Source organism: Carlito syrichta, unplaced genomic scaffold (assembly GCF_000164805.1).
Source record: "Carlito syrichta isolate Samal-C Ts95f unplaced genomic scaffold, Tarsius_syrichta-2.0.1 Scaffold315374, whole genome shotgun sequence".
In the NCBI taxonomy this organism is placed as follows: domain Eukaryota; kingdom Metazoa; phylum Chordata; class Mammalia; order Primates; family Tarsiidae; genus Carlito; species Carlito syrichta.
This window is the reverse complement of record NW_007259470.1, coordinates 1,091,946-1,108,562: the sequence shown is the minus strand read 5'-3', so window position 1 is coordinate 1,108,562 and position 16,617 is coordinate 1,091,946. Positions and strand designations below refer to the sequence as shown.

At 36.7% G+C, this 16,617-nt stretch overlaps 1 protein-coding gene across 1 annotated transcript in view; it reads right to left on the bottom strand.

The window, feature by feature from the left end:
- LOC103275237 (double-stranded RNA-binding protein Staufen homolog 2) overlaps positions 1–12,698 on the bottom strand; it is a gene marked incomplete at its 5' end in the record, with an annotated part of 189,625 nt that extends 176,927 nt beyond the window's left edge. Inside the window, 2 exons of the mRNA XM_021706243.1 lie at positions 1,577–1,637; positions 12,681–12,698. Of these exons, the coding sequence (XP_021561918.1) occupies positions 1,577–1,637; positions 12,681–12,698 (79 nt within the window). The remainder of the gene's footprint in view (positions 1–1,576; positions 1,638–12,680) is intronic.
- Between the last annotated feature and the right edge of the window lie 3,919 nt (positions 12,699–16,617).

The window sequence follows — 16,617 nt, the reverse complement described above, 5'->3', positions numbered from 1 at the left end:
GTGGCATGCTCACAGCTACCCCAGTATTGACCTGCTGGGATCCAGTGATGCTTCCACCTCAGCCTTTCAAGTAGTCGGAACTATAGGTGCATGCTACCATGTCTAGCTAATTTCTGACTTATTGTAGAGATAAGGTCTCACCAAGTTCGGGCTGGTCTCGAACCCGCAGGCTCAGGCAATCTACTACTCACCTCAACCTCCCAAATGGCTGGGATTAGAGGTTGAGGCACCTAGCCCAGCCAAATTATATCATTTTTCCAAAAAAAAAAAAAAAAGAGGGAGGAGACATGGAAGGAACTCAACATTCACTCCATGCTTACTGGAAACAGGTACTGTGTGCTAAATACTTTACATAAAACTGCAATCAATTTAAAGTATCTCGTATTCCCTTACCAAATCAATATATTCAAACATGAAAGGAATTAAATACAAACTCTAAAAATCCTGAACCAATCTCATTTTTCTCCTTGGATTATGTACTAAGTCCATCACATTCAAACCTCTTTTACATATATATAGTCCAAGGGCTCAGAGGCACATTAATTTACATTATTCCCAGAAAGTAAATCCCAAAATACCACTAACTCACTAAAATATTCTTTTCAAGAAGCTAGTTTTGATGCTCCAATAATTCAATTCTTATGTACATTATCTGATAAGAATTTGCTATTAATTTCATTATACATTAAGAGATGCATCACTAATATCAAAGTCTAAAAACACTTCATTATGACAGTTTACTGATGTAAGCCTTTTCAATGTCCAACAGTTGTAAAGAAAAATGATAGAGTTAGAAATGAGATAGACTGGTGTTTCACTGGTCAAATGTTTTGTGTTACTGATTTACAGTAAAATGGTCACTACAGTGAAATAGATGCTTTTCAAAAGATGAGGAAGGGTAAGAGTATTAAGGAAAAATATCTAAACATCATCTCGAAAATCTTGATGACATACATTAAAAATAAATAAATAAACTAAAGCTGATTTTAAGTGTCTGATAATACTATATACAGGACAAAGCTGAGCAATTTTATTCTTACATATCTGATATTTTACTTAGTGACTTTAATAAAATATTAAAAACCCTAATGATGCAGCAAGATGTAAAAAATACTTATGGCTATGATAAATGCAAACAACAGAACAAAAATTTTATACAAATTATACTTATATAAAAATATGTATACACATAAAAACAATTGGAACTCTGAAAATTGATCTGACAGGAAAACCAACTTGTAGATAATTGCTGTTTTTATCAAAATTATCAAAATTATTTTTATATTATTATAAGGTTGTTTCAATAAAAATGACAACTTTAAAAAGAATGCCATCACTACATAGATTAAATGGTACTCCATCTACAATGGTTTAGTTGTGTGAAGGATCTGAGTGCCTATCTTAGTTTTCCAGTCTGCTGTCAGTTCCAGAAGCACAAACACCACAACTCCTTTGTACACTCCACAATACTTACCATGACATCTTGGGCCCAGATGGACTCAATCAATACCCAGTGATAGCGTTACTGAACCACTGATGGACACCAAACACAGATAACATAGAAATGAAAACTTACTGTTATTTGTTGGCTCAGGAAACCCAGCCTTTGGACCACTCCATCCTTTGTTTTCTCCTGCCTGAAAGAGTAAATCAACTGTTTAATTCCAGAGAAATAAGTTGACTTTAAAAAAATCAATTAAGCGAAGTCTCTCACATGGTTTTTCTGTGTATTCTCTCCATCCCCATCCCAGGACAATAGCCGGTAGAGAAACTAATATGACCAGTACCATCTATTCCTTTTCTGCATTTGAGACTGTTTCTTTTGTCTCCTTCTGCTTTTATTTGCTCATTTAAATGTATAATTTAAGACATAAAGTCCAATATTCAGTATACAAAAGAAAGCCCAATATTTAGCATGTATTATATAGAACATAAGCTCTAGGTAGGTGATGAAAATATAAATCGTATATAAACAGTAAACAATAATAGACATCACAAGTACTAAAGTGATCAAAAATGCTTCTGTAGCATTCCTGTGGTCAGATTAACAATAGAAAATGTTACTATGTCTGTTCTGGAAAAGTCCTATGATAAGGACACACACACACACACACACACACACACACACACACACACACACTTGAAAAGCCCTAACTTTAAGCAAAATACATAATACCTTGACTTTTGCCATATAGTGTGTTTGATATAAAATAATTCTGAAACCTAAGATACTTGGAAGTAGTACGCATTCTAATCAAATTAATAAGTGACTTTAACTGATTATTTTCTTTTTCTGGTGGAATCTGTATTAGTGATATGAAGAATTCCAGAGGGTTAAGAGGAGCTTATTCCTTATTATGATCAGTATTTTTTATTTATGTTACCGGATGCCAAAGGTCAGGTGAATAAATTAAGTCCAGATGTAAATACAAAATACAATTCTAGCCAACAGTTCACCAATGTTCATTCTTTTAAAAAAAACTGTTCTTATTGAATTCTCTTTCATTTTTATTATATGTCTTATGATAACAGAAGAGGTATAGAGGCAGGCAACAGAAGCAAAAAGGATAGAGAATCCTGAAAAACAAGGTGATGGTAACTTAGAAACAACCAGCAGCTTCATATGAACCAGGGAGCATCCCTTCCTCCCTGTAATGATCTCGTCTATCTCTTTAAAACACAGATTGCTGTCTTCCTCCACATTTACCATCCCGAAAGATCGCTGCTGTAACCTTTGACTGCAAAAATGCTAACACAAGCATCCTTCACAGGACAGAAATTGCTGTGTAATAAAATACACTCGTAGTAGCAACAGTTAATAGCTAACACTTAAGACTTAAAGTGTAGTTGCTAATGTGCTATCTGTTTTGCATGGATATGGAGCATCCCATTTTCATCCTCCCCAAAATTTGGGAAGATCATGATATTAACATTCAATTCTACAGAGACATAAACTAGGGTTATTGCAGTTCATTAATTCATCTAAGATCACACAGGAAACATGTGGAGGTGCCAAGACATGAACTTAGATCTTTTTAGCTGAAGGACAGTAACCATGCTACCTGTGTACTAAGAAGAAGAAAGCTGAAGAAAGGAATGAATAGAAAAGTTATGAATGAAGTATAAACTGCACGCAAGAAGAAAAACACTGGGATGAAGAACAGAGTTAGGAACTAATGAGAAGAACATTCTAAAAGCATGACGGAGGCAGACTGGTTGGCCTGTGATTAGGGATTGGCAGGATGCAAAAAGAAATGAGAGAAAGAGAAAAGCAGATACTGCTGAGAAATGAAAGACATTTTTTAAATCTTGAAAAGTAGCTGAAATCATTATTAGGGTGAAAACCTAGTGAACAGAAACAAACAAAATATGCTGGATTTTTCTTTTTCATTCCTTCTATTTAATTTTATTAATACTTCAAAATATAGTTTGTACTTACTGCCAACAACGGTTTAGGTTCTTAGAGTTGTATTTATGTTTCAGGAACCCTACAGACGTTCTACAGTTAACCACAGGTTTCTAAGTCTTTCCAAACAAGTGGATTTTCATTTCCAATGAGAGAAATTAATGAAATATGTTTTACTAAACTATACTAATTTCTTCTGTCCCGTATCTTGTTTTTGTTACCTTACTCTATAAATTTTAATCAATGGGTAACATACGATTTACATCTGATAGTTACGTCTAATGTCAAAATGTCTCATTCCTTTTTTTTTTTAAATCAGTATTTTTTATTATGATATTGTGGGGTACAGTTAAGGGTCAGGTATACAAATATGCTTCATTCAGGCCCCCTTGTTGATAACAGGTGTCTCCCCGTCCCCAGACAGATGTTTACTACCATCCCTTCCCCTTTCCCCCCCACTGTTTCCCACTACTGTCAGTCATTTTCTTATGGTAGTGCGTTGGATGATCAAGGTCCACTATATGAGTGAGAACATGTGAGACTCAGATCTTTGTTTCTGTGAGAGGTCACTCAGTATTATAGATTCTAGCTCCATCCAAGTTGCTGCGAAATTCATGATTTTGTTCTTTTTTATGGCTGCATAGTATTCCATCGTGTACATGTACCACATTTTTTAAATCCAGTCCTCTTTTGATGGACAGTATGGTTGCTTCCAGATTCTTGCTATTGTGAACAATGCTGTGATAAACATTCGTGTGCAGGTATCTTTTTTATAAAGTGATTTGAGTTCTTCAGGGTATATTCCCAGTAGGGGGATTGCAGGGTCATATGGGAAGTTGATGTTTAGAGCTTTTAGGAATTGCCACACTGCTTTCCACAGAGGTTGCACTAGTTTACACTCCCACCAACAGTGTAGAAGTGTTCCCTTTTCGCCACACCCTCTCCAGCAGCTGTTATTTTTTGAGTTGTTGATAATTGCTATTCTGACTGGAGTTAGGTGGTATCTCAGTGTGGTTTTGATTTGCATCTCCCTGATGATTAGTGAGGTTGTGCATTTCTTCATGTGTCTGATGGCTGCTCAGATGTCTTCCTTTGTAAAGTGTCTGTTCATATCTTTTGCCCATTTTATAAGGGGTTGTTTGTTTTTTTCTTTTCAACATATTTTAGTTCCTTGTAGATCCAAGATGTTAAGCCTTTGTCAGTCCTGGAGTTGGCAAATACTTTTTTCCAGTCCGTAGGTTGTCTCCCTGCTCTCTTGATGGTTTCTATGGTTTTGCAGAAGCTTGTCAGTTTAATGAGGTCCCACTTGTCAATCTTATCCCTTATGGCCTGTGCGTTTCGGGTTTTGTTCAGGAATTTGATGCCAGTTCCAATTTCCATGAGGGTATGTCCTTCATTTTCTAAGGTTCTTACGGTTTGAGGTGTTACATTTAGGTCTCTGATCCATTTGGATTTAATTTTTGTGTATGGGGATAGATAGGGGTCCTGTTTCAATCTTCTGCATCTGGTCAGCCAGTTTTCCCAGCACCATTTACTGAATAGGTTCTCCTCTCTCCAGTGGTAGGTGGTGCAGACTCTGCTAAAGATGAGTTGGTTGAGAAATTGAGGTTTTGCTTCTGGAATCTCAATACTATTCCATTGATCTACATGCCTGTTCCTATACCAATACCAAACTGCTTTGATGATTGTAGCTTTATAGTAAAGTTTGAAATCTGGTAATGTGATACCACCTGCTTTGTTTTTTTTGCCGAGGATTGTTCTGGCTATTCTTGGTCGTTTGTGTTTCCATATGAATTCCTGTGTTGTTTTTTCTAGGTCTGAGAGGAATGTTGCTGGTAATTTGATAGGTATTGCATTGAATCTGTAGATTGCCTTAGGTAAGATGGACATCTTCACAATGTTGATTGTTCCAATTCATGAGCATGGCATATTTTTCCACTTGTTTGTGTCATCTTTGATTTCTTTGAGGAGAGTTTTGTAGTTTTCACTGTACAAGTGTTTCACGTCTCTGGTTAGGAAGATGCCAAGGTACTTCATTTTTTTGGTGGCTATTGTGAATGGAATTGTGCTTTTTATTTGGGTTTCTGTTTATTATTGGTGTAAAGAAATGCGATTGTCTTTTGCACATTTATTTTATATCCTGAGACTTTGCCCAAGGCCTTTATCAGTGTAAAGAAGTTTTTGACAGATTCTCTTGGGTTTTCAAGGTACATGATCATGTCATCTGCAAAGAGAGATAATTTGATTTCCTCTTTTCCTATTTGGATACCCGATTGCCTTCTCTTGTCTGATTGCTCTAGCCAGGACTTCCAATACTATATTGAACAGGAGGGGTGAGAGTGGGCATCCTTGTCTTGATCCAGTTTTCAGGGGAAATGGTTCCAATTTTTGTCCGTTTAGGAGTATGCTGGCTGTAGGTTTCTCGCAGATGCCTTTTACTACTTTGAGGTATGTTCCTCATATGCCTAGATGTTCGAGGGTTTTTATCAAGAAGGGGTACTAGATTTTATCAAAAGCTTTTTCTGCATCTAATGATGTAATCATGTGGTTTTTGTTTTGACAACTGTTGATGTATTTAATTACGTTTATGGTTTTATGAATGTTGAACCAGTCTTGCATCCCAGGGATGAAGCCTACTTGGTCATGATGGATGATTTTTGAGATGTATTGTTGAATCCGGTTTGCTAGGATCTTGTTGAGAATTTTAGCATCTTATGTTCATCAAAAATATTGGCCTGTAGTTCTCTTTCTTTGTTGGATCTTTCCCTGGCTTGGGTATCAATGTGATGTTAGCTTCATAAAATGATTTGGGGAGGGTTCCATCTTTCTCAGTCGCCTGAAATACCTTCAGTAGGATTGGAATCAGCTCCTCCTTAAATGTCTTGTAGAATTCTGCTGGAAAGCCATCTGGTCCAGGGCTTTTTTTTTGTAGGTAGTTTTCTTATTACATAGTCAATTTCCTTGATTATTATTGGTCTATTTAGGGTCTCAACTTCTTCTTGTTTCAACCTAGGCAGGTTGTGTGATGACAGAAAGTCCTCCATTTCCTTGAGGTTTTCAAGTATGTTTCCATACAAGTGTACATAGTAGTCTCTAATGATCTTTTGTATTTCTTCAGGGTCAGATGTGACTTCATCTTTTATGTTTCTGATTGTGCTTATTGGGGTTTTTTTCTTCTTTTTTGTGGTCAGTCTAGTTAGGGAACCATCGATCTTGTTTATCCTTTCAAAGAACCAGCTTTTTGTTTCATTGATTTTTTGTATTGTCTTTTTGTCTTCTATGTCCTGGATTTGGGCTTTTATTTTGGAGATCTGGATTCTTCTGCTGAAATTAGGGTTTTTGTGGTCTTGTTTTTCCAGCTTCCTTAGGTGGCTTGTTAGGATGTTAATTTGTGATCCTTCCATTTTCTTCATGTGCATTGTAGGGATACAAATTCCCCTCTTACTACAGCTTTCATGGTGTCCCAGAGATTTTGGTACAATGTTTCTACATTTTCCTTGTTTCCAGGTATCTTTTGATCTCTGTTTTGATTTCATCATTGACCCAGGAGCTGTTTAGCATCATGCTGTTTAGTGTCCATGTCTGTGGGTTTTGGGGGAACCCTGTTGGTGCTAATGTTTATTTTTATTCCACTGTGGTCTGAGAAGGTGCATGGTAAAATTTCAGTCCTTTTAAATTTGCTTATGCTTGATTTATGGCCAAGTGTGTGGTCGATCTTAGAATACGTTGCTTGTGGTGATGAGTAGTATGTGTATTCTGTGGTCTTTGGGCAAGGGTTCTGTAGGTATCAATTAAGTCCATTTGGTCAAGAGTCACATTGAGGTTCCAGATCTCATTGATGATTTTTTGTCCTGATGATCTGTCTAGGGTTGTGTGTGGGGTATTAAAGTCCCCAGTTATGATGGTGTTGGGGTCGATATCTTTTTTTAGTTTACCTAGAAGCTGCTTTATGAAAGTTGGTGCTCCTATGTTGGTTGCATATACGTTTAGGATGGATATTTCTTGTTGATGGATTGAACCTTTTATCATTGTGTAGTGGCCTTCTGTATCTTTTTTGATTTTTGATAGCTTAAAGGGTATTTTGTCTGAGATTAAGATTGCGACTCCTCCTTTCTTTTGTGTTCCGTTTTCCTGAAAATTCAATTTGTTTCCCATCCTCTTACTTTGAGGCTGTGAGTGTCCTTTCTAGTGAGGTGAGTCTCTTGAAGGCAATAGATTATTGCCTGGTGATATTTTATCCATTTTGTCATTCTATGTCTTTTCATTGGTGCGTGTAGTCTGTTCACATTCAAGCTAATTATTGAAATGTGAGAGTTGATCCCTATCATAATCTTCTTACAGAGTTGTTGTTCTTTCTCTTTGTGTGTTGTCTTTCTTTTGGTTCTGGTGTTGGTTCATGTGTGTTTTCAATCTTTTGCCTGTACTCTTGTGAAGAACGTTGTTGTGCTTTTTTCTTTTTCTTCGTGTTCAATACTTTCTTAAGTGTTTCTTGTAGAGGTGGTCTGGTGGCAGTGTCGGTTCTTAAGGATTGGATATCTGGAAAAGATTTCAGTTCTCCCTCACTGATGAAGCTTAGCTTGGCTGGGTAGGTTATTCTCAGTTGAAATTGTTTATCTTTTAGAACTTTGACGATAGGGCTCCAAGCTCTCTTAGCCTGGAGGGTTTCTGTAGATAAATCTCCTGCTATTCTAATTGGTCATCCCTAGTAGATAGTCTGACCTTTTTCTCTTGCTGCCTTTAGGATTTTTTCTTTTCATACCTACTTTGTTTAGGTGAATTATTATGTGTCTGGGAGTTGGTCTTCTCATTTGTTTTCTTGCAGGGGTTCTCTGAATCTCTTGTGTTTGAATTTTTGCATCATTGATGAGATGAGGGAAGTTTTCTTGAATGATTTCATGAATAGTTTGTTCCAGTGTGGCCTCTGTTTCTCTCTCTCCCTCAGGAAGGCCAGTTACTCTTAGGTCAGTCTTTTAAAGTAATCATTCTTTTCTTGAATGTTTTGTTCAGTCTTTTTGAGCTTCTTTTCCATGTTTTGGACAGTTTGGGTTAGTTCTATATTTTGGTCTTCGAGCTCTGAGATTATTTCTTCTGCTTGGTTAATTTTGCTTTCCATGCTTATTAGTTTGTTATTTATTTCCATCACAGTATTCTTTACTGCTGTTATTTCTGACATCAGCTCCCTCCTATTTTCCTCTTGTCTCTCCTTGATTTTTTGTATTCTCTCTATTAATGTCTTGATGTCTGGGTTTGTTTCATGTGACCAGTCATTCTGGGGGCTCTTCATTGTTTGTATTCCAAAGTCTGTTTTCTCAGTGCTGATCTCCCAGGGGTCTGTGTGAGACCTATATTCTTCTTTTGGCTTTTCTTCATTTGTGCAGGGTTTTTTTGTTGGTTTTTTTCCCCCCTTTCCCACTTTTTCCTTCCCTCCACATCACTATCTTCTTTAGTTCTGTTATTTAGGGGTGGAGGGGTTGTTTCTACTTCTGTTTGTTCAATTTCCTATTCTTCTTTATGTATGTCCTCTTTGTTCAATTCTGGAGTTGCACTGTAGGTTGGGAGTGGTCCTTTTTGCAGTTTTGAGATTTACTTAAGGGGGGAGCTGTGATTCAAAATCTATCTGCAGGTCCTGGCATCTGCCGAATAATCTGAAACCCACTTCCCACTACCTTGGAATCTGTTCATGCAGGGGGATTGTAAGTTTACTCCCTGAAATAAAATGTGGTTAACAGAGGGAAGAGAATGGAGCAGGCAGTGGGGGGAAGAGTGGGGTGGAGAGAGAGAGGAGTAAGGGGGAAAACAGACAAGTGTACCAACAAATGGAGAGAGAGACAAAAATTGAAACATATAAAAAGAATAGACCACAGCTACAAACTAACCAACTACCATACAAAAAAACCCTAAAACATACAATATTACTAACATACAAGCTCCCCAACCTCCTTATTGGAGTGCTATTCCTCTATACAAAGATATGGTTTATGGAGAGAAGAAAAGAAGGGAAAAGAAGGAGGAAAAAAGGGGGGGAACAAAACAGAAGGAATAGAATCAAGTCAGTAGACTAACAGAACCAATCAAGCACACTCTGAGACTTTTTGTTTAAGTTGAATGTCCTTTCAGCTCTGATTTCTAGCTGTCTTTTCAGGCTGGTAAGTTTGTTCACAGTTAGGATCAGTTGACCCTGGCCTGTTGTGAAGGGCAGTTCATATCATCACTCAGTTCACGACTGCCCTGTTCACCACTCAGATCTGGTCTGTGTCTGTCAGGCTTCCATTTTTCCCCTTTCGGTGTTGTTACCTTGAATCACCAGCAGATGGTGTTATCCCTCGCTCCAGATGGTCTTTATCTCAGCTGCTCACCCACCCCTAAGGGGAGGGAGATGTTGCCTCAAGGCACACGGGAGGAGACCCACGGCCTGACAGGACCTCACGGTGGTAGTAGACCTCAGCAGATCTTGGTCACAGGGGCTTCAAGGTCGCACGGGTCATGTGATGTGCAATGGCTGCCTTGTCAGGGATGGCTGCAGCTCCCCTCAGACACAGGCGGTGCGATGTGTAATTGCTGCCTTGGAGGCGGCAGCAGCAGCTACAGCTCTGACTTCAAGCTTTCTACTGGTCAGCAAAATCTATTTTGCTTGGATCCCCAGAAGGTGGTGCTATCTCATGACTGCAGTCCAGAAGAGAGTTAGCTGGTTACGGATCCGTGACCTGCTGCTTCAGTTTCTCCATACATGGGGGAGTACCATAGGCCTGTCTCTGGGCTAGGGGTGTGGTGTGGCAGCGGCGGCAGCAGCCAGGCAGCAGTGATCTCAGAAGATCCTGCTTGCAGGGGCTTCACGGTCTGAAGTTGTGGGTCACTTCAGACATGAGCTGGGAACGACCACGGTGGCGGCATTCATGACTGCAGGAGCAGCCCAGACCGTGATATCTGAGTAGTGATGGCAGGTGACCGTGGCAGCTGAGTTCCCTGTGAAGAGCAGGCTGCAGAAGATGGGAGCTGCAGCCCTTGGGAGAGAGCTAGGGTCTTTATGAGTGTTCTCTTTCACAGAGGATCTCACAGACCATGCTGCCCCGTCATCACCTTGCCAGAAGTCTCCTAGATTTCTTCTTTTACTCATTCATTATTTAGAAGAGTATTGTTTAATTTTCTCAAATTTTAACTAAGAAAAATTTATTGTACATTTAAAATAACTAAAAGAGTGGTATTGGAATGTTTCTAACACAAAGAAATAACTCTTAATGCAGTGAACCTCCCGATTATCCTGATTTGATCACTGCTCATTGCCTACTTGTATTAAAATATTACATATACACTATAAATATGCATGCAATATCACATATAAATATGCACAATATCACATGTATGTACATCACTATAAATATGTACAAAAATTTCACGTATTTTTGCTTCCCAAATTTTTCCCTTCTAGTGACTTATAATTTCATGCTATTATATTCAGAACACATACATTGTATTCTGTTTTTAAATTATTGTTATTTTTTGAGTTGGAGTCTCACTCTGTCACCCAGACTGGAGTGCAGTGGCTGCTCCCGGCCAACGCAGCCCGGCCAACGCAGCCTTGATCTGCTGGGCTCCGGCGATCCTTCTGCCTCAGCCTTCCAAGTAGCTGGAACTACAGGCGCATGCTACCATGCCCGGCTAATTTTTGATTAATTGTAGAGATGAGGTCTCACCAAGTTGCCCAGGTGGGCCTTGAACCCACAGGCTCAGGCAATCCACTTACCTCAGCCTCCCAAAGGCACGGGATTACAGGCTGAGCCACCAAGCCCGGCTGTTTTTAAATTATTAAAGGTAGCTTCATAGCATAGTATATGGTCTAAACTGAAGGAAATCTCAAGTTTATTTAAAAATAGTGGGGTCCAATGCTACAGAGAGGAGTTTTCCACAGATATCTGTTAGGTCAAGTTATATTGTTATTCAAGTGCTTTGGTTTCTTATTTTTCTTCGATCTAGGTACCTAGTTTATTGGCTATTGAGTGTGTAGTATTAAATACTCCAGCTATGATTGTTAAATTGTCTATGTCTTTCTTTTTTCTGTCAATTTTTATGTATTTCTTTACATACTGTTTATGTATTACATATATATTTTTCTATATGTAATTTTTCTTTATGTATGCATGCTCACTCTCTATATACATATACATATAGATGTTCATAATTTTTACATTTTTCTGCTTATTAACCTCTTTGTTATAAAGTGTTCATCTTTATCAAAAGTAACATATTATTTTGAAACCTATTTTTTCCTGGTATTATTATAGCCAGTCCAGTTTTTCTGTGATTGTTATTTGCATGGTATAACTTTTTTTTTTTTTTTTTGAGTTGGAGTCTCACTCTGTCACCCAGACTGGAGTGCAGTGGCCGCGCCCAGCCACCGCAGCCTCGACCTGCTGGGCTCCGGCGATCCTTCCACCTCAGCCTTCCAAGTAACCGGAATTACAGGCATGCGCTACCACGTCTGGCTGATTTTTTTATTTATTATAGAGATGAGGTCTTGCTGCCCAGGCGGGTCTTGAATCCATGGGCTCAGGCAATCCACTCACCTCACCCTCCCAAAGGTGCGGGATTACAGGCTGAGGTATAACTTTTTATGGTTTTACTTTAAGCATAGTTTTATCTTTAATCTAAAGTGTGTCTCCTGTAGATAGTACATAGTTGAATTTTGTGTTTTATCCAGATCAAAAATTGTTACTTTTGGTTGAATTTGATGACTTAATCCATTTACCTTTAACATTGTTGTTGATATACTTAAATTTCCTGTCATTTTACTTTTCTTTTTGTATGTCCCATGTATTTTTGGTTTTTCTATTTTGCTCTATTTTTCTTTTACATTGGGTTAATACTTCCTTATATAGCAGTATAATTTCATTGATCAACTCAGCATAATGATAAAAGACTTGATGAATCCTCCCTAATATCAGGGAAAAAAAAGAATATATGCCTCACCATTCTACAATTAAAAATATATATATTTATTTATTCTTTTTTGTGTTCTCTAAGCTTCCTGATTATGCAACTTTATCATTGACATTAATTTTGCAAAGTTTTAGGGATTATTACTTAAAGTATTTATTCTGCTAGTGTCTCTTTCTTCCCCTTCTTGGAGTTCAATTGTGTATATGTATACCTTTTGAAATTGTCACATAGTTCTTGATTGTTTTGTTCTGTTTTATTCTTTCTTTTTTTCTCTTTCAGTTGGGGAAGTTTCTACTGACATATCTGCAGAATATCTTCATCTTTGTGATTCTTTTTTGACCTTCTCAAGTATATCAATGAGTTGACATTAACCAATGTGTCTTCATTTGCTATATAATGGAAATAATTTATGTTTTTATTATTTTTAAATTCTTCCTTCTCCACCATTTTGATTTCTAGAGTTTTCTTTAATACGTTCTCAGCATTTCCATTCATTTGATTGCATAACCCATTTCCTTTTACATACTGTCTACTTTCTCCATCATAGCTTGTAACATAATAGCCATAGTAATTTTTAATATTTTGCTGGATGCTTTCAACATTTGTATTGTATGTGAGTCTTATTATGATGCTTGTTTTGCCTCTCTGGACAGCATTTAAAAAATTATTTTATTATTATTTTTGCCTTTTGGAATGCCTTGCAATTTTTTTGTTGAAAATAAAAAATGTTGCTTAGAGTAATAAGAACTGAGGCAAATGGGATGTTACTGGGAGGATTTGTGTTAAACTGGTTAGGACTTTATCTGTGTTTAATATATGCTTATACTACAAGTTACAGAGTCTTAATTTTTTTTCTACTCTTCTTGTTTATGTCACTTCTTTTGATTTGGTTTTCTGTAAATTTCTCTCTTCAGAAAGAATCGTGTCTTAAAGGTCTTTCAGCAATAACCTACTGTCATTAGTCTGGAGTCCTGTTTGTGTTTTTTTGTTTGTGTATTTTTTATTTTTGTTTTGTTAATGCTTGTGGGAGGAAGAACATTTTATAATGTAACACTTAAATCTTATAGTTTAGTGGAATTGTGTCTTGGAGTTATGACCTGTTCCAGTAGTGTAGCTTCTCTCTCTCTACTTTCTAAACCCTAGCAGGGTTTTTGAAGAGAAAGTTCATGAATGTGTTGGGCCCCACAGAATTCTGCCCTTTTCTTTGAAACTTTCTTATTCTTAAATTAAGTTGCCCTGACTTTTCATCAATTATTCACAATTACTATTTAAGCATTCTTACCATTTTATGGTTTTCGTGGCTTCTGCTTTAGGTAAGCAAATTCTAGCTATGTCTTTTAGGCTATGCTTATCTCTTCTGATTTTTGTGGTGATCTTTGTCTCTGTGATCTCTGTTCTGTGATGTGTTCAGAAAGTCATTGTCAGTTTGTTCATATTTTTCTCGTTTTGTGGACTGGAGAGATAACTTACAAGCTCTTTAAATATTCATAAATTGACAGATAAATATTCTAGCCTTGCAGGTCATATGATTTCCACCATAATTGCTCAGCTTTCTTGCTGTAGTGCAAAGGTAACTGTAAACAAAACAAAGAAGATAGAATGTATTTCAACATAACTTTATTTACAAAAACTAGTTTTTGTCCTATGTACTATATAGTTCACTGACCCTAAGATTGTACTATACCTAGACTCAAGTTTCAGCAGGTCCTAAAGCACGAAGTATAAAGTACTACCTATGATAAGTGTTATATTTACCAACATATTTGCATGATTTATCTAATACATATTGGCAGAATACCGGGGAATCTGTGGGATGGATATTTTTGATTGTGGTATCAAGGTAGAAGGACCTATAAACTTACATCAGGCTAGAATTGTTGATATTAGCTTTTTGGCAGAAGAGATTCTGGATTCAGTATTGAATTTGACAGGCTAGGAATATCTCTTATGACTTGCTCAATTGTTTAAATGAAATATGAACCAAACAATAGCCTACACTATATAAAGACATGATACTGAAACTTTCATTGTGTTAAAGAGGAAGGTATTAACAGATTCCTGGACATAGGAATGTTACAGAGGGATTATCATGTAAGATTCGATTACCCATTCTGAGAGGAACAGACCATTTATTATTGTCATAGAAAATAAGTTGATAACAAGAATTTCGGCTGGGCTCGGTGGCTCAGCCTGTAATCCCGTACTTTGGGAGGCCAAGGTGAGTGGATTGCCTGAGCCTGCGGGTTTGAGACCTGCCTGGGCAACCTGGTGAGATGTCATCTCTACAATAAATCAAAAAATTAGCCGGGCGTGGTAGTGTGCCTGTAGTTCAGCTACTCGGAAGGCTGAGGCGGAAGGATCGCCGGAATCCAGCAGGTCAAGGCTGCGGTGGCCAGGAGCGGCCACTGCACTCCAGTCTGGGTGACAGAATGAGACTCCAGCTCAAAAAAAAAAGATTTTTAGTTCACAGACCTACAATCCCTTTATTATAAGAAAGGCCATGTACCCTTGAATAAGGTCCTTGCTATTCTTCCAAAAATGTGTACTGTTTATTCATCTTTCAACTATAACTATAGGAAAAATAATCAGAATTTTCAGGGGTTATTGGATATTGAATCTGTACACCCAAAACTCCACTGTGCTCTCCCAGCAAGAGCAGGAGTTTGCAGAGGTTAAGTAATTAATAATTTTTGTTTAATTAATGAAGTTTTATTTCAGATCTGTCTCACAGTAGGCTCAGTTTTCCCAGGATATATCTGTGTGGTTTCATACTCACCTGTTTCCCTTGGAATATTATATGTGCTAGAATCATTTACTACTCCTCAAGAAGAGGGATTATCTTCCACAAAGGATCTGAACATCACCATCAGCTTACTGTAACTGAGTCATGATGATCTGTCCTATGGGCAATGTTTTATTTTGTGTAGAGTATGGAAATATTGCTCTCTAGCATGCTCCTTCACCTGGTCTAGCTATCAGATTTCTATTATCAACTTGTATATTTACATTTCTTGTCAGTTGACCTACCCAACTGGTAATAAACAACGCATAGATATAATGAATTTGGGTTTATAAAATGCACTTGTATTACTCATATGAGCCAACCCAATAGAAAACAATATAAACATGCTAATTTTAATTACCACCGAAGTTGTTTCATGGACTTAAAATTGAAAAGCACATACCTTCAAGTGGTATAGCTCAAGGCACTTTCTTTATCTTGCTAAAAGATCAGACAAATTCATTTTATAATGATAACTTCTATATTAATCATAGCATAATCAAAAGTGTGTGAATCTATCTATACCGATAGATATAAATATATTTGTCAGTGCTTAAAACATTTTCACAGCTGAATATATGATTTAATTCAAAGTTAAAGGGCTTTACTAAAGTTCAAATAATTTTTGTAGATTAGGTGTCATAACGTGAACATCGTTGTCAGCAATTACTGGGTATAAAAATATGAAAACAAGTACAATTTGTCTAAAATAGACATTTTTCCTTTGAAATATAATATGAATGTTTCTTTAGTTGTCCTCTTTCATGAAGAACTAGAAATAGAATTAACCAGAAAAGTGTCAAAAATTTACCTTCACTTTTCCAAAATTGAAGTTTAATTAAGCTTTAACATCAAATAAACAGTTTTTACCTTTAACACTGATGCACCCAAAAGACAGTTTCTACTCATTTTGTATGATTAAAACTATGTTAGGAATATAAATGTATTAATTTATAGATACAGATACTAATTGCTTAAATATTGAGTTCAAAACCAGGCACTAATATGTGTGGAATAATTGGTTCTTGCTGTAAAAGGAAACCATAATAAAGAACTTGAAAGTGCTGTCACATTTCACATAACTAGTAAAATCTCAGAATATTTGAAAAATATTCTGAAAGAAAATGTCTTGGGGCTTTCTTAATGAGAATGAATGTGGTTTGAAAAGATCAAATAATATTCACATATGTCAAATACAGGTTTTAATAACAGTTAGAGATAATGAATAAAATTAAAGTAGGTCAATTTAAGTCATTTATTTTCCAAAAGGAGTTACACATTATAATCACTACTTGTTAAGATATAATTAAAAGCAAAACGTGATATTTGCTAAGGCAAACTTGGTTACTAAATATAAAAATATCAACATGGGTTATTTTATCATCCTTTAATTTTAATGTTCATCTTTTTTATTAGATAGCATATTAGCATTTTGTAGTTAATGGCCATGTAAATATGATAATGTAATAGTAATAGAGATAAGGATAGTTATCAC